General features: G+C 38.0%; 1 protein-coding gene across 4 annotated transcripts in view; it reads right to left on the bottom strand.

Annotated features, from left to right (window-relative positions):
* Positions 1 to 27,989, bottom strand: part of Nav3 (neuron navigator 3) — a 709,344-nt gene that overhangs the window by 475,723 nt on the left and 205,632 nt on the right. For all 4 annotated transcript variants that reach the window (XM_041665541.1, XM_041665547.1, XM_041665565.1 and 1 more), the window contains exon 2: positions 11,010 to 11,417. In XM_041665541.1, the coding sequence (XP_041521475.1) occupies positions 11,010 to 11,081 (72 nt within the window). In that variant the 5' untranslated portion in view covers positions 11,082 to 11,417. The remainder of the gene's footprint in view (positions 1 to 11,009; positions 11,418 to 27,989) is intronic.

Raw genomic sequence — 27,989 nt, 5'->3', positions numbered from 1 at the left:
AGTTGTACTGGTTTAATAAAATGCTCATTGGCAAGTAGCCAGGCAGGAAGTATACACAGGGCAACCAGAATAAGAGAATTCTGGGAAGAGGAAAGGTCAGTCTGCAGTTATCACCCAGAAGCAGAGGAAGCAAGATGAGAATGCCGTTCTGATAAAGGTATCAAGCCACATGGCTAACACAGACAAGAATCATGGGTTACCCTAAGATATAAGAATTAGTTAACAGGAAAGCCCAAGCTAATAGACCAACCAGTTTATGATTAACGTAGGTCTCTGTGTGTTTCATTGGGACTGAAGGACTGAGGGGCTGAGCAGGACAGAAACCTCTGTCAACACACTTCCTCTTGTTTGCAAATGCTTGAAGACCTTGGAGACTAATAAATGCAGGAGGTTACATCAACCATCATGCTTTGAAAGTTCTGTTCATCCTTCATAGGGAGCAGCAATAAGGAACCACAGAATGTATTTACCCCAGTCAGGAAGACCTCACTGTAGTGTTTTCCTACTTTCTTAATCTAAGTTTTATTTCTCTAAGAGTGGCTTTGGAGTGAGAATATAGCTTTACATTTTTTTTTAAATCTTTGCTGCTGTCACTTAGATTTGTATTTTAAAGTGCACGTAACTAGAAAAATCCCAATTATTATTATTTTCTCTGAGTAAACTATAGCTTAAAGACTCACACAGGCATTTTTTTTCCTGGCTTCATTGCAACAGCTATTGAGTTTGTATCACATGCAAGGTGGCTGATCAAATAGAAGAGTAACCAAACCAGGAACTGTCCTTGACTTTATAGACACAAGCCATACATGAGTGGCGGCAGCAATGGAAACGGTTGTAAAGAAGACACCAGCATTCTTCCTATATAACAAAACCCAATGACACATGAGTAAGAGGAATACAGGATTGAGAGAGGAAATAGCATTAAGACCTGATAGGTGAATAGTGTGAAACCTGCACATGCAAAAAAAGGAAAAACAACGTTCAATGAGGGCTCACAGCAGAGATCCTAAAAGTGGGAAAGAAGCTGCTTTATCCAAAGAACTTAGACATGGCTTTCCAAAAGAGCTGGAGAAGAAGGGGGGGGCAGGAATAAGTTGAGACTGTGCAGGGTTTTCCAGTCTTGTTAAGGAGTGGGCATCATAACCAGAAGCTCTGAAGGTTTCAGTCAACAGTTTTAGATTGTAGGAAAACGAGTGGATGAGGAGGTGACCCCGGCACATGTTTAGCGTTATAGCTAGTCACATCCCTGATTTGGTTCCTAGTGATGGATATGCAAGAAATTTGTAAGACAGAAAGTGCTAGAATACATCTTTATGTATTGGATTATCTTATAATTTTCCTCCAAAGCAATGCAGGAATCACTTCATCAGTTCTTAAATACATAAAAATATTTTATGAATAAAAGCACACGAAGACATTAATTAAGAAGTTCACATTGCTTTAAAAGTGTTACCTTAAGTTCTTTCCCAATGTTAATTAGAAAATAGTATGTACATACAAGGTGTTGTTTATCAGCTATTTGCAAACATTGCAATTTGCCAATACTGGCAACTGTTAAAAGACAGAGAGCCTGGCTAAGATAGCACAAGGTAAAACTGCTCCATCTTACCTAACAATGCTATTTAATCAAGCAGCAGCTAAAAGTCTATAGGAGAACATTGAACTTTAATGAAGAATATAAAAGAAAATTAACTACCAGCAGCAAAATGTAAAAAAAGTAGCAAGCGTCTGTTCGGTTCAGTCTTAAGAAAAAAAAACTAGCATGAGAATTTGTATTTGATAAGTTTGCAACAGCTCTGAGCATCAGTGAAAACACCAATGTTAGGGAAATATGATGCTTGTAACTGCAGCCCTCGTTAAAGATATTTATGGAAATAGAAAATCTGAGGGGACATAAAAACTGTGTAGGTATTCATTTCATTGTACCTACACATATCAAGCACACTTGTAAATGAGGCCCAGAGGTGAACATACCTCTACTTTAAAAAAAAATCTTAAAAAGATAATGTTTCTGAAAAGACTAGCAATCTTATCCCTGTGACAGGCTGAACTCTCATCTATTTCCAGCATCAAGAACAAATGTTCAATGTGAACAATGTCCAACAGCAAACCTTGCCTCTCTCTGGGAGAGAAAGGTGGCTCACATCCATGCCTGTTCTCATTAGTCATCTGCACCACATAGAGAGCAGAAAGCTTTGTGGTGTCTGATGATCTAGCGAAAAGTGAGAAACTAAGATTGAGATTGGACCTTTCCTATGTGGACTGAAAGTTTTCTCTGTGTAATTTAACAAATTACAACATAAAATATTCCTAGCAACACATTTTTACAATATTGGGAAAAATAACTTCCTAATAATAGATGAGCTAAAAGTAGTTGAAGTAAGACAGGGTTTTATTTTGGCTCAGTCCATCAAAGTAAGAAATAGGGAGCAGCAAAGGAAGCGGTAATGAATTGATGTGCTCAGTTCACTTTAGACTTTATTCAGTCTGGGCCTCCTACCTTTAAAGTAGGTCTCCCCTCATCATTTAACCCAGAGTAGATTTGCTTCGCAGCCAAGCTCATAAATTTATATCTTCAGTGATTCTCTCTATGGTGTGGTGGAAAGCCAACATCAACTCTCACAACTGTCTGATCAATATTAAACTGCACAGCCATCAGCCATAGGGTGATAGTTGTAAGTTGCTGTTGATGTCCTGTGTGTTGTCACCTGTCAATTGAATGTTTCAGAGCCAATCATACAGAGCAAGTGCTGATAGTATCACCACCTGGATAAACATCAAGGATGTCTACGAAGAAAACAGGAATGAATAGAAAGGATGAAGGACGTCTTGGAAAGTTTGGATTCGAAATGACTATGCTATAAAAAAACTGGCATGAAACAAATCCATTATGTCAATACCAGAATTGCAGGCATAGAGTACCTTGATTAGTGCTTCCTCAGATGAAACCCAGCACAATAATACAAGTACAAGGAGTTCAGTCACTGGGGATACCAGGAAATACTAAAAGTAGGAGGGGTCAGGAAAGGATTCAAACCAACAATTTGAGAAAGCAAAATATAAAGAGTGAGCAATCAAATGCATCACAATGCTATCTATTTATCTATGTCTATGTATATTAAATAAAATATATAATTTCTCTACCAAGGATCTCTCAGCAGTGCTCGCTAAGTTGTCCTCCTCAAGCACAGATGAGCATTATACACAAGCTGTTTATTTTTTAAACTCAATTTGATTGAGCAGGTATAGAGTGGAGCCAGAGACTACACCTTTCAGTTGTCACATGCCAGCGGTACTCCTAGTTCTTACAATGTACAGATCAAAGATTTCGAAGGTTTCCTACTGCCCTTCTCATTTAGTATGTGCAAATCAAAGAGAATTCATTACCCGCACCTAAGGGAGGACAGATATGATTTTGAAGAATCACTGTATCGTGTATTTATGTGAATGTGTGCCTGTCTGTGCATAGAGATAAACAAGGAGTCAGATGTGGACCTGGAGTCACGGGTGGTTGTAAGATGACTGTCATTGGTCCTGGGAACTGAATTATAGTCCTCTGAAAGAGAAGCAAGTGTTCTTAACAGCTGAGTCATCTCTCCATCCCAGGGTGTATCTTTAAATCTGTTTTGTTTCTTATAATTCTTATCCAAGTCACAGAGTAATCAGAGAATATCATCAGTCTTGGAGGGGATTTTTGGCCACATTCTGAGTAATATATTCCAACCTTTCTGTCCACCCTACCCTGTTGCTCTTCTGCCAGACAGTCTTGCTCTTTAGCAGGCAGTGTACCATCAATAGAAGCAAATCAAGTAGGTCATCCTCCTTCTGATGTCTCCCCCCTCTTTTCTGCTCACCCTCTTGTTCCTCTTCCTCGCTCTTTTGAATGCCAAATCATGCTTTGACTTTTCTGATTTGTCTCAAACCTTTGACCCTTGCAGATGAGCAAAGATCTATTTTACTGGTCCTGACACTCAAAGCTTCCATGAGATAATTACAAGTACTCCTGGGTTCTTAAGCACTTGACTGTCTCCCTGCCAAGCAATCTGGAATAGCACCATCTGGCTAAACTATAGGGTCTCCAGAGAGCTAGAAATATACCATGGAACTACTGTTTTTATAAGACTATGCAATGTTCAAATGACTATGTATTTTTGGGTGTGTCAAATTGAGAGATCTCAACCCTCTAAAATACAATCTAAAGGAAAAATACGTATAAATCTAAAAATCACATGGCATATGTACAGAATGCTTAGAGAAAACCGGTGTGATGGTTTTTTATTCTGTATTTTGGCATTGATGGTATATACACATTTTACAAATTTTATAAAAGAAATTTAAACTCATTCTTAGTTAGTAGTTTTTACAATGGTAATGGCCATGGACAATTTCCATGTTAGTGTCAAGACAAGAGGAAGGAACTCAAAGAGAAATAGGAATTCTAGAGAGATGGCTCATTGGTTTAAGCATATGTTGCTCTAACAGATACCCTAGGTTCTGTTCCCCGTACTCACAGGGTGACTCATAACCACCCATGAGACCTACAGGATTCAACACTCTCTGCTAACCTCCTCCTTGGGCTCCAGGAATACATATGTAGGCAAAACACTTATACATATCAAAATAAACTTTGTAAATTTCAGAAAAATAATATAGGAATTAAAATGGGCTTCATGGGGTTTGGAGAGAAGGGTCAGTGGTTGAGAGTGTCCTTGCAAGGGACCCAATGTAAGTACCTAGCATTCACATCATGTGGCTCACAATCACCTGTAACCCAAACTTCAAGGGAGGCACCCATCTCCTGACCTCTGCTGACACCCACACTCATGTGATCATACCCACACAGAGACACACTTGGACACATAAATAATAAACCCACACACCAGCACACACACATACACACACATAAAAAATCCAAACACAGACAAACATGACACATTAATAATTGGAAGTAAAATCAGCACTCAGGTGAACATACCCACTCACAGATACACAGATATACATTAAAAAAATAAAATCAATCTAAAATATACTGAATCTTGTATATTAGTTATTATTTTATTATCATCAAAATTATATTGAAAACCACTGTTCTTACCTGTTTGGGTATAATTTGTACCTTCAGTGCTCAAAAGATTTGTATGGCTGGGGCAGACTGTGGGGCGTCTGACAGTGAGACCAGGATTTAACCCTACTGCTTGTTCTGGCTTTTTGGAACTCATTCTCTTTGAAGGCATACTTTGCTCGACCTAGATATAGGGGAGAGGGCCTTGGTCTTGCAGTGAGTGCTGCTTGCAAATGCTACATTATTTAACCACCTGCCTAAACTTCATTTCAAGTCCAAAATACTGCAGGGGCCAACCTTAAAGTGGCAGGCTTTTCCTACAAATTAGCATTTCTGTCCAGCAATTAATATAATAATATCTTACTTTAAAATATTCTCCACATTTCGAACATTCTGTCTTTAGAATGCACTATTTTTTAAATAATGGCTGTCTTTTATAAAGGCATTGTATAACAGAGGTTCATCATGAGCTTTTTCACAGCAAGTATTGTTATTTGCCTATAGCATATATAAAATACTTGATTTGGTGAAGTAAAACCTGAGAGAAGATTAATCCTAAACATTTCATAAATTTAAATATGCTCTATGTGTATATAATTTATATGTATGTGTATATATGTGTATATATGAGCATGTGTATATATATATATATGAGTATGTGTATATGTTTGTATACACATAGTCTTAATCTCATTCTGATTAAAGCAATGAAGCAAAAAAATGTCTGCAACAGGTCACCAAGCATGTATTGCAATCCATTGCCATAATTTTAAAATGTGTATAATACTACCATTTTAATACTATCTACTACATCATTGACAGTGATAAATGCTTTCATTGAACACGTAAAATATTCATGGAGCCATGAACTTGTGTCCTAGGGTTGTGTGAAATGCAAACTGCTTCTGTTACATTGACAGTAAAATCTATTGAGCTCAGCTTTTCAGATCAAGGTCACACCTAATTATATGCCAGTGACATTTGTATCTATTGGGTTTTCATCGTCCTATGGGTTTCGCAGAAACAATCCCATAGAGCAATAAAAATTAATGGAAAGCAATCTGCCAACATTCCCAGCATGAACATGCAAATAAGGTTGAAAAGGGAAAATTTTAAAGATACAGAACCTCATTGTGTACACGTGGGAGATTTGAAATGTCTTGGTAACTTTTCCATCTGGGACATTCTAGAAACTAAAGGTCAAAATTCAGACTGTGGTCTGGTATGAACTGTAAGTTCTACTGATCCTTAGACTTACTCTCTTTAATTCCTAAAAGATCCACTCCTCTGTTTATTGATAATAAAGTGTACTTTAGATAAAACTTGTGTTCACGAGACCTTGTTAAATTTCAGGTATGTTTTCTTCTGTTCAGACACAGGCAGCACTACTTAAAAGCAACACCCTAACTCACACATCTTTCTAAAACCGCACTTTTGAGGTTATATGTTCTTGAGTAACTGATAATTATTTTTGCATTTGGTTTATATAGTTTAATAGAATTATAACATTTAGGAAGTGAGATTCCAGGAAAAGTGTCCACCAAGAACAAGGATATCAGTACCAATTAAAAATAGTGATTGCTACACAGAAGTGATGTTTATTGTCAGAGAACCAAAACACCTAAGACAGTAAGTGCCGATTTTTATCTTTGTGGGAAGATAGTATATTAATAAACTGCAAAGAACCAGCATATTCCTGAGATCACAGAAAGGGCTGTAAACACTCTTTTCTCTCATTCACCTAATCACCTCCATAGACGGCTTGCCAATGCACACACTCTCAGAAACGAAGCACCAAAAGCATAAATCCATTTATTAGAGAAATAAAACTAAAGCCAGGCAAGGTGTTTGTAGACCGAATGAGAGATTAGCTGGGTAGTAGATGGAATGGGTGCCTTTGACCGCTCTAGTTTGTTATATATTATCTTAAATATCTAGTGTATTCTAATTACTGAAAATAAGGTACATAGGTAAAAATATTGGTGACACGTTTACCTCTGCAGGAGGTGACAGCTAGGGTGTGCACATTTTATTTCAATGGTGTGGAACACCAAACCTATGAAATTCATTCTTCTCGAAGGATTGCAAATACTTCAAGTAATTACAGGCATAATTTTATGATCTCTGCTAGAAATTACGTGGTGGCAAACCTGAGGTCAGTTCTTTGTCTGCAAAGATTTATGATAATTCATTTCCTTTTCCACTACAATGCAAACTCACAAAAGTGTCATTGACACTAGATATTCTAGCTGACACTTAACAAATCTGAATTTAATTTCAAATGCCCCATGTATCTATTTATCTCTCTATCTCTCTATCTCTATCTATCTATCTATCTATCTATCTATCTATCATCTATCTCATATGCTTCTATTGCGTGCCTAGTTATCAATATATGTAATCTAGTATCATTTACTTATTTATATATTTAAGTATCCATCCGTCTATGTTACCTTCTAACTTATTTGTCTGGCTTGTATATTAACAGGCTCCCTCTGAAATATCCAATCAATGGGGTGGTCAAAGGGTCATTAGAACCCATTTTCCATTCTTCTTCTTACCCATTGAAAATGTTCCCTCTCTTCTACTTTCCCCTCAAAAGGCTAGAGTAAAACAGCACAAATGTTTGGAACCCTGCAATCCCCAAACACAAAGCTGATATTTCTAGTTTTCCCACAGAATTATGACTCTCTATGATTTTTATAAACTCCATTAGTATGAGTACATATTTTATGAGCTGAAGAGTCTTTTGTGAGCTGGCCTGGGAATTTACACATGATTACAGACCATTGTTTAAAGTTTCTTTGAAAGCTATGTGGAAAACTCTGTGAGAATTCATTTCATTCTTTGGCTTGCATTCCCTTTATGTTAACAGAAAATGCCTTATATAGGAAATGAATAAATGACTCTCTCATAGGTACTTTTCATTCCTGTCAATAAATCAGGGAATCTAACCAAAGTTAGGCCTTTTTAGTAATAAGGGTTTATTCCCCCCTCACCCTGATCTTTGTCTAACAACGGTAGGTAAATTGTCATCAGCGTTAAAGACATTTTAAAAAGCATAAACAAGTAAAATGATTAATTGACTCCCCTCCTGCAGGGAGCTGAAGATACTTGTAGCTCAGGAGTAGAACACTTGACTAAACTACAGGTGGCCCTGGGTTCAATCCTTCTGAGAACTACCAAATGAAGAAATGAAGGCAATCAAACAAAAAGAAAAAGAACTGTAGTGCATGCCTTTAGGCTGAAACCAGAATAGAACTATGCAGGAAAACTAAGCTGAATACTGAAAGAAAGAAGGCGGAGTCAGGGAGACACCATGTAGCTGCTGAAGGAGGTAGATACCCCAATACCTTAGCAGTAAACCACGAGTCTTGTGGTAAAATACCCAATAATAGGAATGGGTTCATTTAAGATGTAAGAGCTAGTTCATAAGACATATAAGCCATTGGGACAAGCAGTGTTTCAATTAACACAGTTTCTGTGTGATTATTTCAGTTCTGGGAGGTGGGGAATGTGGAAGCTGTCTCTGCCTACAACTACTCATCTCCTTTGAGTTAGCAGCTTATTGACAATGGAGAAAAGTTCTATGCTTTAATATAAACTGGTTATAATTAATAATATTCTTAGGAATACACTCAGATTCCTTTCTGTATGTTGTAAATATGTTTTATTAACACTGGTTTAAAAAAATGCTGCTTGAGCCTATTACAGTTCAGAATAGACATTGCAGTAATTTCAAGGAGAGCTTGAGGAGAAAAGAAGGCAGAGTCATAGAGATGTCATGTAGCTGCCAAAGGAGACAAATGCCTGGAAACTTACAGGTAAACCGCAAGCCTCGTGGTAAAATATGAAATAACAGTAGTGGTTTAATTTAAGATGTAAGAGTTAGTTAATAAGAAGCCCAAGATAATAGGCCAAGAAGTATTGTAATTAACATAGTTTCTGTGTGACTGGGTGGCTGGGAAATGAACAAGCAGCCCCTGCCTACACAGGTGTAGCAATATAAAGTTTACAGGCACAAGGAAGGGAAAAGTGGTTCTAGGTACCCTGGACTTTACTATCCTTAGTGTTTTCTGAAATTTACTTTCCTAAAAGTACAGCCGGACGGTGGTGGCGCACACCTTTATTCCCAGCACTCGGGAGGCAGAGGCAGGTGGATCTCTGTGAGTTCGAGGCCAGCCTGGTCTACAAGAGCTAGTTCCAGGACAGGAACCAAAAGCTACGGAGAAACCCTGTCTCGAAAAATAAAAAAAAAAAAAAGTACACCCAATGAATGACTCATAATAGCCATCACCCTCAAGAAAAGAGGTACCCATTGCTGTTTTTTTTTTTTCATCGCTAGGGGATGACTGTGACTGTCCTAGGCACAGTAAACAAAAGAGCAAAAGAAATTAACCAGCATTTGACTCAACATAGCCTCTTTTAAACTTTGTAACACAATGGACTGGAGTTTTTAGGAAAATGCAAAGTGACTGGTAAACAAACAAGATTTCTAAGATGCATGTAAAATCAACTCATTTTTATTAGTTCTCTCGTACATGACATCCCTACTGCAGTTCCCCCCTCCATTCTTCCCAGTCCTGTCCCTTCCATCTCCCCCATATGCACTCCTTCTCTGTTTCCCTTCAGAAAAGAGCAGGCCTCCCAGGGATATCAACCAACCATGGCATAACAGTTACCATAAGACAATGTACAAACCCTCATATCAAGGCTAAATGAGGCAACCCAATAGGAAGAAAGGGGTCCCAAGAGGAAGTGAAAGAGTCAGAGATACCCCCATTCCCATTTCAGAAATCCCACAAGAAGACCAAGCTACACAACCATAGCACATATGCCGAGGGCCAAGGTTAGACCCATGCAGGTTCTATGATTGTTGATTCAGTTGTAAGACCCTATGAGCCCTGTTTAGGTGATTCTATCAGCTGTGTTCTTTTCTTTGACCCCTCAGACTTCTACAATCCTTGCCCTCTCTTCTTCCTCAGGATTCCCCAAAATCAAATGTTTTGTTGTGGGTCTCTGCATCTACACCCATCAGTTGGTAAAAGCAAATCTTCATCATGATCTGTACATGCTTAAAAACTCCATTTATCTCACATTCTTGTTCATGTGTCTTAGCGACTGGATCTCCACATATGTGTCCTGTGCTAACAGGAGTCAATGGAAACATCGCATAAGGTAATATATTCATTATTAGCAGAGCCTCATCTCCCAGTCATTATCATTGACCCTTCTTATAAGCGACCATTAAGTGGATCTCACAAGAGTGCAATACCTGAGCAAGGAAGAGTTCCTTAATAGGTTGAAAATTGAATTTAAATGTGATCCCTCAGGTGTCTAAGCTTCTTACTCCACAGCTTCCAAACTTAATCTTCTAAAATTCTCAACAACACCCTCTTTTGGATATATTTCCATTAGTTGTATTGACATAACACATAAGTAATTAAATATAAGCTCACATTTGTCTGAACTTCCAGCACTATAAAAGTGATAAGGTCTAGGTTGACATGCCGAAGAATAAGAAATGGAATTTTACATGCACCTATGCCTTCTCATAGCAAGAAGGCAAGTGTTCTTCATAGCAGAACTTTAGTTCACTCTACTCTTTCAAAATTGTTTTACTCTTTATATGTAAGAGTTGGTCACATGATGTGAGTGTAACATGTCACTAGTCACTAGCATTGAAGACAGTACACAGCAATACTTAACAAGCTATTGAAACATGTATGTGTGTGCATGTGTAGAATAATATACATATTCTAGAGAACCAATCCTAGAAATAAAATCTCCAGCTGACAACAAAGTCCAGATTCATAGCACCCTATACTTTAAAACAGGTTAATTTTTATGAACTAGCATACCATTTTACCTCATCTCATTTTACAATGACAAAAATTTACTTTCTACATATAAGCAGATGAAACAAAGGAATTTTTACATCTCTTACCTTCTTCTGGTCTTCCAACTTGTGACTCACTGGATTCTTCCCATGTCTATTCATCTCTGAAGATAAATCCATCACATTAGGTCCTCACCCTACAAAATGCAATCTCGTCAAAATGGCAGCAAACTAATCCAAGAGGCAGTGAGTAGAAAAACACTGGCATGCCACATGTCCCATCACACGCCGGCTTCAAACTTCATCTCTTCCAAGAACCAATTAAAAAATCCATGGATCAAATGACAAAAGGAAAGTTTGCAACTTAGTTCCAGCTCCTTCCAAACCAGCATAGCGTTCTGTAATGCTGACTTCTCCTAAGTGAACTATTCATCCAGGAACATCATCTCCAACTGCTACCTCTTCCTCTCTTCAATCTTCTCCATTTCAATACAAAAGTACAGTACTCCTATACACCTGTAAGAAAAGAAAAACCAGTAAATTCCCTGTGCCTTGTATCATACAGTTAAGGAGATAAATTGTTGTTTGAATTTATTTCAGATAAAAGTAGAGTAAAACATGTACTATTATTTATTACTAAATAATGTGTAATGACTAAATAAAGCATGAATAGCAGTAGTTAAAAGCCTTATTCTTTGCTGTATGATAACTATAACATCAATTAATTAATTAAACCTATACAAAGTATTAATACCAGAGACCTACATCACACTGAAATAGAAATCAAGAAGAGATACGAATGTGATCTACCAAAGAGTAGTTTTAAAAAAGATTGCAAAACTACCAAGTTCTGTACCGTATACTTTTCAAAAGCAATTTTATTTTAACTTCAAAATGAATCAGTAAGATGTTTGTTATCCTTCTGCTTTAAGATGAAGAAAGGAATGCACATTTTTGACAAGTCTTATAATTACTAAAAGAACTAGAATTTGAATTGTGATTGCATTGGCTTTAAAACTTATTCAGTTCTAGATTTATTCTTGCCAATTCATATTTCATACTTTGTACACAAGGATACCATAGAAACATGGTTGACTCTTTGGAACATTACATGCATACCATGTATGTTGATATTTTCCACCACATCCAGAGCTCCCATACACTTTTTAATGTATTTATACAAATCAGCAGTCTCCAAACCCAGCCAAAATAATAAAATCACTGAATAACAGTATCAAAAAAAAACCCTCAGGTTAATTGAAGTATATCTACATACATACTATTATCTATTTTAATGAATTTGATAAATGCGTCCATGGAAACCTAACTATAAGCAAAACAAATACAGAACATTGCCTGCCCCACCCCCAGCTGTTGTTTTTCACTCAGTCCACATGCTCCATCTCAACCCTGGACCACAGTTGATCTACTTTAGTCACTTCACGCTTGTGTTCCCTGATACTTGCATGTTTGGCATGTCTAAACATCGAGTCTTATCTGTGGACATCTTTCTTTGAATATGATGCTTTGGAGATTAACCCATGCTGTTATATGTATCGGTAGTTTCATTGTTTTTACTGAGAACAATTTTGATGTAAAAATGCACCATGGTTCATTTAGACTAGCAATCTTAAAATCCACAGTCCTTCCTAGAGTTTTCCAAACTTGTAAAACAGTGATCTCACTTATGAGCTCTCTCAACCTTTGATCTTACATTTCAACCCACAGCAAGTAATTTTAGAATCACTGCTGCAGCCTAAACTCACTTTAGACAACTGACTAGTTAGTGTCTGAATACATTAAACAATAAGAAACGTACTGTCTAAGAAGACAGTTCTTTATAAATGGAGGCAGTTAATAGTCTTTCTTTAATTTTAATTTTTATGTGCATAGATGTTTTGTCTACCGTTGTATATCTGCACTATTTGTGTGCCTGGTGCCACAGAGGGCAGAAGAGGGCAATGGATGGTTGTGTGCTGTCATATGGGTGCTGGGAATCAAAACCAGGTCCTTTGGTAGAGCAGTCTTTGGATCAACGTTCCCAACTTTGAGACTAAGTCTACCTTCCCATCCTTTTGTTCATTTGCCATTGCTGACAATCTTTCTCAAAGAAATAATCTTTTTGTACACTGTAAAGATGTGTCACTCAGACTGGTTTAACAAAAAATTGAATGGCCAATAGATAGGCAGGATATTCTGGGCAGAGAGAATACTGGGAAGAAGGAGAAGCCAGCCAGATATGGAATGAGTCAGACACACAAAATGGGATAGAGGTAAAAGTCACATGGTAGAGCATAGATTAATAAAAATATGGGTGAATTTAAATTATAAGAGCTAGCTAGAAACAAGCTTAGGTCATTGGCCCAGTTTTCATAACAAGTCTCAGTGTCATGATTTGGGAGCTATCAGGTAAGACAGAAAAAACCAGAAGAAACATTTTGAAATCAGCTAATTGTTCTGTACAAATCCCCATGCATTTTTCCCTCTCTAAATCTTTCTAGTGACCTTTGCTCATTCTTTATTTCTTCTACTCTGCCATGGATGTATTTTACATTATACAGTATATGGTTCTGGTATAAGAAAAAAATATGGGAAAGGGCTTAGCCATAAGCAAGAACATTGCCAATTTGAAGATCTGAAAGAAATCGAAGGAGGAACCACTGATAATTTGGGCTGCTCCATTGCCTGACTAAGAACCAAGATTCAGGAAAGCAGATCCACCTTTAGTCATGCTAAATAAGTACGAGGAGAAGCTGGAGAGATGGGTTAACAGGTAAGAGCACTTGCTCTACCAGTATCCTTGTTGGGTAGCTCACAATTACCTGTAGCTCTAGCACTTGGGTATCTAATACCTCTGTCTGTGAGCATCTTCACATGTGATATAAGGATTCAGAGACATCCTCACTAAATAAGATATGGTGCTCTTCCTTACCAGAATTCCCACTTCCTACTGCAGTGGCTAACAGAGCTTTGCAAGCCTGCTCATTGGTCTGAAATACTAAAATCACTTTTCTTGTCTTCTGTGTTTTCTCTAAGCATACTTCCTATAACACTCTTGGACTCGCTGTTTCTCTAAAATTCTTCTTTCTACCATGTGGCCACTTGTCAGTCATGTGGCTGACCTCCATGTCCACCTAACTCATAGGGCATGACGTTCTTCCTTATTCTTCTCCATCTCGCTCCTCTGGGCAGCTGCTGAGATTTGGTTTGCTTGCTTTGGGGTTTTCTTTTAAACCTTAATAAAACCATCACTGAATTTCAAAAAAGAGGGGGTCAGGAATATGGAAAAATGGGTAGGAAGATCCAAACCTATCACCAAGATCCATTATGAATATCATTAAAACAATTTAAGGAATAGACAATGGCTATCTTGGCCTGGCTTATGAATTGACTGGAGGGAGTGAAAAGTGAGTGTTGTATAATTTGAAGGCTGCTGCGGATGGAACTGGTTATTAAACTAATCTTGGGCTCATTGTTTGATGGCTCCTGAAGATATAAATGGCATAATTACCTGAGGGAACAAACTCAAGAAGCACTTGGGGGAAACAAGTTTAAAAAACTAGTTACAAACTATAAGTATTGCCAGAAATTTTCAAACAAATGTCATGATTGAAAAAAATCATAAAATACACATGAGCAAATGGAATCCTTCAATGTAAAAATATGAATAATATATGATGTCTAAGTTTGTATTATCCCTGAAATGAAAAATTGGCTGGAGGTTTTAAACAAATCAGTGTAATTTACCACATTAATGAAATAAAGAAAAATGATATGCTCATCTCTAATGGAGTAGAATTATAAAATGATAAATACTGACTCATGAGCAAAGAAGATTTCTGAGCAAATGTAGAACAGAGGGAGGTCTTTTTGTAATCTTTATCTAGAATAGCATTTTCAAAAACACAAACATGATACACACTGCTTAAGTATTTTTAAAACTGCTCATCTAATTAAGAATAACACACATCTACCTCCTAACAAATATTTTCTTCAACATTAAACTTAAAGTCCTAGTTAGGCAGCAAGACAAGGAAATATGAGAGTAAGAAAAAAGAGAGTAGGGAATTTAGGAAGGCAGGCAAGCAGCTGAAAGGAATAAATAAAATTTACTTGCAAATGTTTTAATATCTACATATAAGTATGTTAACAAACCCAAAGATTAATTACTAGGATTAATGAATGTGCTTAGAATGTTTCCTGGATAAAAAGCCACCTTATACAAATCCCTTCTGTTTCCTTCCAATATCAGCAAACATTAAGAAAATGAAACTTTAAAAGGACAACATTTACAGTAACATGAAAAATACCAAATGCTCTGGAAAAGGTCTCACAAAATAGTAAGACCTCTTTGATGAAACAATTGAACAATGACAACCACAGTAGACATGTTAAAGAGAATGGGGGAAACCCACAAGGCCTCAAGACTAGAGAAAAAAACCAAAAGCACCTAAGGGATGCTAAGAACAATCAGGTGACAAGGGGCAACACTGTCAAGGAAGGGAATGTAGGGAGTGACAGTTGGAATTGATGGGCATTGCAGTCATGTTGTGGGAACTTAGAGAGGTAGAGATTTCCTAAAATACATGAAGGAAATCCTAATAAAGTCTCCTTATAGTGGGAAAGCTGAGTCCCAACTGGCCATCTCTTGTCACTAAACAAAGCTTCTGGTACCAGGATTGAGTTACATACAATTGAGTTGTTGGCCAAAGTGGTCCCATGAAAATCCCCAAACAACCTAGGCTGTTACCAAGACCACAGGCTGCACTCTGCAAATTGACAGCAGGGCCCCATTGCCCAGGACAACAACCAGTAACTTACCGAATATGGAGAAGTCTAACTGGTACCTATATAGAACATTCCCCTACATTCTAGTGTCTTTAGTATGGTAAGGTACTCTGCAGGCTAACACAAGATAAATGTATACACCAACCCAACAACAAAAGTCTTTCAACTACAATCTGTCCTGCCTACAAAATAAATATGCTAGGGAGTGGTAACAAAGCTTGGGGGAGTAGCTAACCAATGTCTAATTGACTTAAGGCCCACTCCACAGGATAGAAACCATACCTGATACTCCTTGATTATCAGAAAAGAACCAAGAGACTAGGTAGTCCAGAAAGCAAGGGAAAAGCCAAATATGATTAATCTTAAAAAATTAAAAGTAACAATAAATGATTCCTAATGACTTTCTGCTACATTCATACATCAGTGCCTTACTCAGTTATCATCAGAAAAGCTTCCTCCTGCAGCAAATGAGAACAAATACAGAGATCCATAACTGGACATTACTCAGAGAGTGAGACCTTGGAACACACAGTTAGCTCTAAACAGGATGTCTCCCTGTCCTCTCAGCTCAGTGAACCCCACAGAAGAGGAGACAGAAAGAGTTTAGTAGTCAAAGAGGATTGAGGACATCAGGAGAACAAGTCCCTCGAAATCAACTTATCAAAACTCATTTGAACACACAGAGCTAGAACAAGACCAAGAGGAGTCTGCACCAGGTCCTCTTGGAAATATATAATAGCTTTTAGTTGAGTATTTTTATGGAAATCCTGAGTGGGTCTCTGATTCTTGTGCCTTTTCTTGGACTCTTTTCCTTTGCCTTGTCCAACTTTGAAGACATTGTTTTTGTTTTATCTTATATTTTACTTTGTGACACTTGGTTGTTATCTCTTAGAAGTGTGTTCTTTTCTAATGAAACACAGAAAAGGAGTAGATCTGCATTGAAGAGGATGTAGAGAGGAATTGTGAGGAGTAGAGAGAGGGAAGACTGTAATCAGGATATATTGTATAAGAAAAGGATCTATGTTTAATAAAAGTGGAAAAATTAAAAGAAAAAAATGAGTATATGTCAATACAAACTTGAACAATGAGCATATCAAAAAAAAACATGCTAAGGAAAATCATTTGAAATCGAACTTCTCACTAGCCAAATTAAATCAAAGGAATGACAAACCATTGACAAAGATGTGAGATAAAAAGAACCATGTACTGAAAGAATAATGTCAAAAAATTAAGATGTTTACTAAGTTTAAAGATCCATATAATTCATGATACATCAATAGTAATTCTAATTGATAACACTTAAGATAGGTGTACATGTATAAGACAAATACAAAAACTTTGTCTTTAAATAACATTTTTAAAAAGCCAATAACAAAACAGTCCATCAAAGTAAGAATAGATGAATGTTAGCTTGACTACATATAGAACTGTTAACTATAAAAATGATAAAAAAAAACAAACTATAGATGTATTTAACAATGTATAAATCACACAGGCACTGATTTTTCCAGACCAAATAAATGCACACTGAATGATTCATTTCTATAAAGCTGAAAGGCTTGTGAAAGAGTCAGGATAGTGGCTACCTGTGAAGATCCAGGAAAAATAATGGTTGTAGCATAATGGTTATAGCATATACAAACTGTTCCTGGTTGGGTTTGAGACTTGCCCCACAGAAGGGAATTCATATGTCATATTATAAACCTACTCAAGAGCCCATTGTCTCTGGGACTGAATCTACTATTGTTATTTAGCTGAGCAGGTATGTTGTCAAATTGTCTGCTAGGTATTTCTGTTTATAGCCATAGACTAGGGATGCTCCCACCATGATCCATTAAACATCTCTTTGCAGTGAATACCACTCAAATAAAGATGTGCATAACTGCTCAAACTTCTGAGAATGAGAGATTGAGTACTCAAACCTTTACCACCTTCTTCTCAAGTTTCTGACAGCATTATGGAAGAAGAGATAAAAATAATATTGTGAGACCTGAAGGCTAAGGAGGGGTGCTGTGGAATGCTTTCGTCTGGATATGATGTAACTGTTGTACTCATGAACTCAGAGCAGATGTGACCTATCCAATTAAGTCAGCCAAAATTTCAACATGTATAAGGTATGAACTCAGAAAGGTCTGCTCCCAAATGAGGAGCAATTGCTGTTTGTGAATGCTGAGGGAGCGAGAATTATTCTTCTTTGAAGGTGTGGCCACTAATACGTTTCACATGCTCCCACGGATGGCCTCACACCCATGTAAATACAGACATCTTTAATTATAGAAGGTCATGAATTTGGGAATGGGAAATTGAGGGTGGTCTTCTGGGTTATTATTGTATTTAATTATATGTGTGTGAAATTCTTAAAAAATTAAGTCTTAAGATTAAAATATCCCATGAAAAAAAGACATTAAAATTTCACCTCTAGTTAAATGATTGATAAAACATACTACACCCATGCATGCAGCAAAATCAGAATACAAAAAAGTCAAAATTGAAACTATATACATGTGTAAATAAACATGTGCAGGAATGTGTGTTTTCAATGTTTACAGGTCAAAGTCAGAATTCTTACAAAAACAAAGATGATGCAGAAAAACCTAAAATGAATAACAATAGAATTTAATTTATTCAAGGAGAAAAATGGATGACAAACATACACATTAAAAACTTAAGTGGGGGGAAAAAAGCAGCTGGGCGGTGGTGTCACACACCTTTAATCCTGGCACTCAAGAGGCAGAGGCAGGCAGATCTTTGTGGATTCGAGACCAGCCTAGTCTATAAGAGCTAGTTCCAGGACAGGATCCAAAGCTACACAGAGAAATAGAAAAACCCTGTCTCAAAAACAAACAAACAAACAAACCTGTTAAGTGGTAATGAGAGAACTGTTGTGTTTAGTGTGTTTCTGGAACATTAACATTTTACCTAGCAGAAAGTTACAAAAAAGTTGAAATTTTGCAAACAGCAAATGTTGGAAAAGACAGAAATAAAAAGCACCCTCCTAAGCTGTGGATTACTGTAGAACCGGCTGAAGTAAATTGATAGGTTTGGCAAAATTTAATAAAGAGGGATGCCTAAGACTAGTCATTGTTCCTCCCTTGGCACTAGTAAAATATTAGAAATATTCATAATTTGCATCATCAAAAATTTAAAATTAGTAAATTGTGGCATGTGTCTGCATGTCATACAGCATTAAAATGAATGAAAACATCTTTATACTTTACTACTACATGTAGAACACTAACTACAACTTAGCAATACCTATAAATATGGTTAAAAAAATCCTACAAATTTCTAAAATTTTATAGAACTTAAATCAGGATAGGAGGGTTCGGGGGTTGCTGTGGGTCAAAGGTCTTGTATTATTTTAATAAAACGATGATTGGCCAGTAGCCAGGCGAGAAGTATAAGTGGGACGGCCACACAGGAAACAGAGGCAGGGTGAGCAAAATAGGAGAATTCTGGAAAGAATCTGCAGTCTGCAGTTGTCACCCAGACAGAGGAAGCAAGATGTGAATACTTCACTGATAAAAGGTACCAAGTCACATGGCTAACACAGACAAGAATAATGGTATGATGTAAGAGTTAGTTAATAAGAAAGCCTGAGCTAATAGGCCAAACAGTTTATGATTAATGTAAACCTCTTTGCTTCCTTGGACAGAACGGCTATGGGACCTGGTGGGACAGAAACCTCTGTCAACAGGGCTAAAGAAAAATGATGCCGCATGACAAGGCTAGCTATTAAATACACTGAATTATATATTATTTTATTTGGTTTAAGGAGAGATCACAATAAAAAGTATTTTAGGGATGGGCTGTAAGTTCAATGACAACACATGCTTGCAATCTCCGTGATAAGAAGCTAGACAGGCAGATCCTAGAGGTCCCCCCACCCATACTATTGTCCTCGGTAAGAGCCTGACACCAATGAGATACTCTTTAAAAAGGGGAAGAGCCCCTGACAAGGTCTATGTGAAGTTGTTCTCTGACATTCACATGTGACAAACATGCATGTGACACCCTCCATAAACAATTAGCCACAGGAATATGCACCTACATCCATATGCATACATACGCGCATGCGTATACATATGCATGCACGCACCGCGCGCGCGCACACACACTCACAGAAAAAGACAAAGAATGTGAAAGGAATGTTGAAAGACAAGCCAAACAATAATAAAATGCTTGGCATGTGATCTGTATGAGCATACATATCATTCAGAAGTAAATGGAGGGACTCTATACAACCGTCCCATGCATTGGTGAATACGACTGCTACTTACTGCTGTCAGTGGTGACAAACGTCCTTTAGTACCTTGGCATGACACAGCTAAAGAAAAAACAATTCCCATGGATCGCTGTTGACAGATAAAGATAGGCAATCAGCCTGCTAGACCACAATCATGATCCCTTGTCAAGATCTTTGGAATCTTTCTTTAAAACAATTTCTCCACAGCCTGTTATGCCTCAGAGATTATACAAGGACGTAAGTACCATGTTCTCCCCCTAGTCACTGTTTCAAAGGTGACCTTCTTGTTCAGCCTGTTAGCCAATAAGTTTGGATTCATCAAATGAGCTCCAGGAAATCTGTACACTCATTCCACTGCTCATAAATAAACCTGCCTTGGTGTGATCCTCAAAAACGTCCCCTTTACAGAAATGACTTGCTTTTGTGGCACCAAAGGTAACTTAGCAACCAGAGAGTCAACAGTAACCCAGCACAATTTTGTGGGTTAGCTTTTAGAGAGCAGCAACCCAGTTACGTAAGACAAAAACAAGCCGTCCTCTTGTGTACCCAATATTCAAAAATATATCAAAAAACGCTGCCTTGCATTATGCCTCCCAGCTCAGGGTTCACATAACATCCTGTCTTTTCCTCTTGTGATGCATGGGAGAAATAAAAACAGCAGGAGAAACATTATGTTCCTTGCAACGTGGCTGCACAGCTTCATTTCTGTAGCTTGGAAATGGAGGGTTCTTTGCCTTTATAAGATAAATTGGCTCTGCAGCCCACATTTAAAACAGCATACACTTGTCTTCAGCAGGAAGTTTGGACTTGATTAGTTCAAGATAAAAGGAAGCCAGGAAGGCTGAGCATCATTCTGGGCCAATAATTGCGTGTGTAATGGAGATGGAACAGTATAAAACATTCATATTCTTAGGTACTAATGATAAGTAGGGAGAAGCTTGTATCTTTCAACTAAGTTTGTTTATTGCCTGAAAACTCAATGTAGTAATTCAAGGCCAACTGACAGGAAATTACAGTTTCCTGGCTGACATCAATTCCATCTTCAGTAATAGTTCTAAAATGGAGTTTCTGAGCTCTCAAGAGAGGGAAAAGCACACACGCTATTTCCCAGTACCTTGGGTCACAATGCAGATACTATAGCAAACATTATATGGATAAAATTATGATGTATCTTTACAAGCATGCAGTGCTGTATTATGTCATTTTAATCAAACCTTTTATTTGATCAAGTTCTTATATTTAATCTGTACATAGTCTGGGTTACTTAAGGAGTACAGGCTGCCATAAGGAGATTTGAAATGCATGGCTGTTTCTTGTTGCAATGGCAAACCAACAATCATTTTATCTACATAATTATAAAAGCAAATATACTAAGAACTGGCAATCTAAGAAGATTTAAAGTTTAAGTTAAAATACATATCTTGTCTCATTGTTTGAATTTCTTTTACCTAGCATCTATTTCATTTTACATCCATTCTTATGCCCACACTAAAGATTCTATTAATATTTATTCAAATTATCCTAAGAATAGACTGCCAATTGACACTGAAATCCACTCTATAATAATTAAGAACATTCTAGCTGTGTTCATCACAATGAGAGACTTTGTTTCCCTGCTTCCTTTGCCCCTTAGTGAGGCTCTAGATACTAGGATGCAAATATACAGGACACACGTCATTTTCAGATATTAACATTTCAAGAAGAAATTGCCCCAGTCTCCTTCTCACTGGCTGGAAAGAAGCATCAAACTGGTAAGGCAATTTTGAACATCAAAGTAGGGGAAAACCATAAAGAATCACATGATAGTAAGATAAAGGGTCCTGGGATTCTTAAATAGAGCCTTTCCCCTATTCTGAGATGTAGAGCCACCTTTAACTTGTTATGATGCTAAGAAACAAAATTTGCTGTATTTTAGTATCTTTCCCTTTACTCTAAACACTATGAAAATATTGACGTGTTATAGATTGTGAGAAACTGTACCATTACCAGAAAAACTGTTCTCTCCACTCCCTGTTCCAAGGGTGTGAGGCTTGATTGGCCTAATAATAGAACAGAGAAGATGGAGGCAAATCACTTTAAATTGCTTGCCCGCCGTCTCTAGTAATACTATAAAAAGAGAGCAGCCATCGCTTACTGAGAAAGAAGCGGGGTTAGAGAGATGTCTCAGCCGGCAAAGGTGCTGGGTGCTAAGGGTCATGCCTTGACTTCGGTCTCAAAGACCCACATTGGTAGAAGAAAACAATTGGACTCCCAAAGTCCTCCTCTGTATACACTATGTTGATTTAATTGTTTAAATGTAAAAGGAGGAGGAACTATATAGTGAAGATAGCCCTAAATCTAAACCATGGGATAACAGTAAGATGAGCTAAACTCAGTCGACCCTTGGAAAGGAAAGATGCTTATGATTATAAGCAATTGAACTTGGCAGCCAGAGAAGATGATAACAGTGGAAGATTAGGTAATATTACTGAAGCGATATTAACAAATCCCCAAAAAGAAGAAGTTATGGCCACATATTGAATGTATTTGGACTTCATGAATTCAGAATTGTGAGTTCTGAATATGTTTATGTGTAAGTGCTCATGATTTCAATTCAGTTTCTTGATTATAAAAATATAAGTCTATAATATAGGATAAAATATATAGTTTCTAAAGATTATTACATTGAAAATCCTAGCATTTATGAATATCTTGATAATTCCTGCCACTTCCTGAGCGAAGACCTTGGTGAACATCTATGGAAATAACACTATAGGAGTTTCAGCGTGTATGAGAACCAGACTGGGATCCATCAAGTCATCCACTGGTTAGTATGTGAATGTATGTGACATCTCTTTGCAGAAGAGGCTATGTTTTCATATGTATACATTATTTTTTTTGATACAGCATTTCACTGTGTAGCACTGGCTGTCCAGGAACTCACTCTGAAGACCAAGCTGGTTCTCAACTCTTAGAGACCTGTTTGCTTCTGCCTCCTGAGTGCTGAGTGCACCACCACCACCCAGCTGTCATTAGTTTATTTTTTTTAATTGTGGATATTTCAAGTTAAAGGTTGTAAATCTATTAGCAGATAAGTCTTCTCCAGAGACTTCCTTTCCTATATAGGTATGACTATATGACACAATTCTGATTGAGGCAAGTCTCACAGATGCCACCACCCTTAGAGGAAAGAGAAATTTGTTTACCTACCCCTTCTCCATTAACTAGCTAGAATACAAATACTATGGTGAAAGCAGCTACCCTGGACCATGATGTGAGACCTAAATGCTTAGCACACATCACAGAGAGGAACTATGAAGATCCTCATAGAATGGGATCCCTGGGACTATTTTCTCATGTTTACCATTAAAGGCAATGGTACCTCACTAGCCTCCACTTCCTTAAGTTTTAAGTGAATTCCTTTCTCAGCCCTGCTTCGCTAAATTTGTTGATATGAGTCACTTTTAAGTAAACTTGGTCTTCTTTTCCATTTCATTATCTTCTTCAACCCTGGATACTATGGCCACATGTGAGCCCCCAGCAGTGTCCTGGCAAGGGTAGCTGCAGAGAGCATGTTTTAGCATGTTTCTTGGTTGTGGTACCACACATTTACCCTAGCCCCACTTCTACTGATGTTCTCCTCCTAGAACGCATGCATACAATTAAGAGCATGGCAATCTCAGAGAAGAAATGGCATATGAAGGGAAGATAGATCTGTGAAACTCTGCATTTAACACTTGTAAATTCAACGTTTGATTTCAGCACTTGGTGGTAGATTTAAGTACTCAGAACTTCTTTGTATCTGCAAATTGTGCACTAACTCAGTCATTGTTGCTATGGAACTGCCCACTCCAAGCTGAAGGGAGAGAGAGAGATGGAAAGAAAATAGAGATATACTCTCAAGGGTACTGAAAGAGCCAACTGGAGGTGGGAGGCATTTTGGGTTGAGGTAGAAATCTGATACAAGAGAAACTCCCAGGGATCTACAAGGATGACCCAAGCTAAGACTCCTAGCAATTGTGGATACACCCAAATTGGCAATGAATTGTGCCCAGGCAAGACTTTCATTAGCAGGATTAGAATGCCAACCTAGTTACATAATCCTCCAGCTACAGCCTGTCCTGCCTATGGGATGTGCTGGGGTAGGGGTGGTGCTGAGACTGTGGGAGTAGCCAATTAATGACTGGCCCATAGTGAGACCCATGCCAAGAAAGTGAGTCCACCCCTGACAGTGCCTGGATCACCAGGACTCAGAGGCTGGAGGACACTGAGACCAAGGATAGAATCAAACACCACTGGAGGAAAAAAAAAGTCAGTGTAATGATGTCTAACAATATTCTGCTATACACAGAGATTGGTGCCTAGCCCGAATGTCATCAGATAGATTGCATTCAGCAACTAATAGAAACAGATGAAGAGAACAACAGCCAGACATTACACTGAGCTCAGAGATTCCTGTTGATAAGAGGGAGGAAAGATTGTAGAAGCCAGAGGGGTCACGGACAGACACAAGAAAAGCCACAGAATCAACTGACCTGGGCTCATGGAGGCTCACAGAGACTAAACCAACAACAAGGGAGCCTGCAAGGAACTGATTTAGATCCTCTGCATATATGTGACAGTTGTGAAGCTTGGTCTTCTTGTGGGAGGAGGGGCTGTATCTAACTCTTTTGCTGGCTTTTTTGACCATCTTTCTCAAACTGGGTTGCCTTAATACAAGGGGAGTTCAGTCTTACTGCGGCTTGATATGCCAAGTGTTGTTGATACCCTTGAAAGGCCTGCCTTTTTCAGAATAGAAACTTATGGGAGTTGATGGGGGGAAGTCAAACAAGGGGAAGGTTGAAGGGAGGGACTAGGAAGTGAGGAAGGAGAGAAAACTGCAGTTGGGTGTAAAATAAATAAATAAATGTAAGTTTTAAAAGACAAAAAGAAAAGGAGGAGGAGGAGGAGAAAGAACAGGAAGTGAAATAAGAGAGCAACAAGGAGAAGGAAAAGAAACAGGGAAGAAGAGAGAGCAGGATGCTATGTTAAGGTCTTGTGGGAGCCAGTCTATGAGAATATGGGAATAGCCCTATAGCAATACTATGAGGAGAGGATAGAGAACGAGAAAGCCAAGAGCTCTCCGTCAAAGCTCCTTGGAGTTTGGGAGCTGAGAAATCAATCTAACTAAATTAGAGGACTCGGAAGAGGCAGGTAAACCAGTGAATGGACTTGTACTGCTTCTGTGGTCAGAAGAGGAAAGGAGTTCACATATCTGCCGACTTCCACCTGTAAGGAAGTTCATAGCTATCTGAAAAAGCAGATTATGCAGCTACTGCATCATGGAAATGGCTCTGGTGGGGCTGTGGCCTAAGTCACTTCAAAGAGATTACATCCTTAGCAAGTAAGAAGCCTCAATTTTCTACAAAGAAACAAACAAACAAAGCAAAAACAACTCTATTGACTCAATGGTGGGAAAATAATGTTCCCAGTCTAACCTTCAATTATAGAAAAAATTGTGGTTCTTTTTATAACAAGAAAACCTAATTTAGAAAGGAATATTTTTTAAAGGAAATGAGTCTGTTTGAGAAACCCATAGCACTAAGATAGAAAATCCTTGAAAGGTATTTTAGGACTTGATTGTGATTTAAAAATCGATCTCTTGGAAATAATGAGAATCCCTTATTTTCATGGAGGATTTCAATAGAATAAGTATTGTTTAGAAGGTTATAACAATGTTGGAAATAGTCTATTTCTATAGAGCTGACAGGAAACTCTTAAAAAAAAAGTATCCTGCTTTGGTGTGAAATGTTGTCTTCAAAATGGTTTTTCATTCATGTGTGAAGGAACTGCTGAAAACCACCACACCCATTCATTACGGCACCGCAACTGAAAACCTAGAAAGTGGACATTTACTGTTTTCTTACACAGCCTATGCTGCAGAATTAAAATATACTAGAAGATGAACAGGTGTCTGGGCCATTCAGCACTTACTGCTCTTGCAGGGGATAAAGATTTGGCTCCTAGTATCCACATGGTAGTTCACAATCATCTGTAACTCTCGTGTCAAAGAATCTGACAGGCTTTTCTGTGTGCACCATGCACATACATGGTAAATGTGCATACATACACGCAATCAAACACCTATAAACTTGAAATAAAATAACATAAAACAATAAAGTACAATAGGCCAGGTGGTGGTGGTGGGTACTTTTAATCCCAGCACTTGGTAGGCAGAGGCCAGCAAATCCCTGTGAGTTTAAAGTCAGCCTGACTAACAGAGTGAGTTCTAGGACAGCCAGGGCTACACAGAGAAACACTGTCAGCAACAAACAAACAAATAAATGTTTAAAAAGGTTTAAAATAATAATAAAAATACTAAAACCTTACTTGATTTTCATCAAGTACAGATTTTTAAACATGTATTAATGAAAAGAATAATCATAAATTATACTTGCTGAATAGTACGATTTCATATTCTAACATGAGTAATTTATAATAAACCAACAATTTTAAATATGTCTTTTTTTTAAAAAAAAATCAATAAACCTCCAAGTGCCTATCATTACTTAAAGTAGTCTAAGACCTGGTCCTTGATCAGTGAACAGACATAGGCCACAAACTCTAAGTACACCCATGACTATCTTCATCTGATCTAAACGTCAACAGGAATACTCACTGATGCTCTTTCAAGGTAGACTACCTCAGTGTAGTATATGTTGTCTCAGATCCTGTGACGTAACACTATATAGGTGAGATGTCAAGTTTTATTTCTACAATGTAGGAAGAATGGAGGAACAGCAAAAGTTAAAGGAATATTTAAAATAAATTGGCATAAAGAAACTACACATTATGCCGAAAAATGCACTTGGGGTATTTAGAATTTTATGTATGTCTAATGAGGAAAATTGTTTCAAACAAATTATGCAAAGGAAGACTATCCTAATGGACACACTTTGAAAGGATTTTGTGTGTTCAATACAACTGGTTTCCATGCATAGACATGTACGTTAGTGTTCTGAAAGCAAGCAGGCCAAGTACACTTCACACTTTGCTTCCAGTGGCCAGTGTTTTCAAAACTTGTCTCTAGCCGGGCAGTGGTGGCGCATGCCTTTAATCCCAGCACTCGGGAGGCAGAGGCAGGCGGATCTCTGAGTTCAAGGCCAGCCTGGTCTACAAGAGCTAGTTCCAGGACAGGAACCAAAAGCTACAGAGAAACCCTGTCTCGAAAAATCAAAGAAAAAAAGAAAAAAAAAAGAAACTTGTCTCTATGCTGCTGTTGTTGGCAAGCAGGGTGATCTTCTAAGAGTTGGGGTCCAGTGGGAGTTCTTTGGATCCTTCTGGACATGCCCTTCAGTGGATGCTGAGAAAAGGATTTCTTTCCCTTCCTGCCTTTGCTTCCTAGCAATAAGGTCTGGAATGGCTTGGTACTGCCATATAGTTTCACCACGATGAGCTGTTTCCAGACTAGGGAACTAAGAGCAAGGAGTGTGTCCAATCCTGCAGTCTCGGTTCTAAAACTGAAGCAACGCAACCATTTTCTGAGTTTGGTATCTCAAGCACTTGTTTAGTGTTGGAGCACTGATTAACCACACACTTTTCTGGAGGAATAAAAGTGAACCAGAATTTTGTAATTGTTTCTTGGTGCGGGATAATTGTCTGTATTCTGTCAATCATGTTTTAAATAAACGCTGATTGGCCAAGCGGGAAGTATAGGCGGGTCAACCAGACAGTAAGTAGAGGAGGAGTGATGAGAATAGGAGAATGCTGGGAAGGAGGAAGCCCATTCCTCCTGAGTCCAGCCCAGACCACCAAAGAAGCAAGATGTAAACCTGCTCTGATAAAAAAGATACTGAGCCATGTTTTTGAAAATCCCCATGTGACATATGCGTGGCTTCATGCACTGAACTGCCTGTCCCAGGGAGAGGCTACCCACTGTAAACAGACGTTCTGTAGTTAGCATGCTCAGAGGGTTGTACAGACAACCTGAGTCCCCATCAAACAGCTAAGTGGTATGGGAAGCTAAAAGCTTGTAAATTAAAATTGTGTATACATAAGGGTATTTTGTGATTTACATAAGGACAGGGAACTATAAC

This window comes from Microtus oregoni, unplaced genomic scaffold (assembly GCF_018167655.1).
Source record: "Microtus oregoni isolate MIOR12 unplaced genomic scaffold, Mior012 000001F_ref0000356, whole genome shotgun sequence".
In the NCBI taxonomy this organism is placed as follows: domain Eukaryota; kingdom Metazoa; phylum Chordata; class Mammalia; order Rodentia; family Cricetidae; genus Microtus; species Microtus oregoni.
The sequence above is the reverse complement of the archived record's forward strand: the minus strand, read 5'-3'. Positions and strand labels throughout refer to the sequence as shown.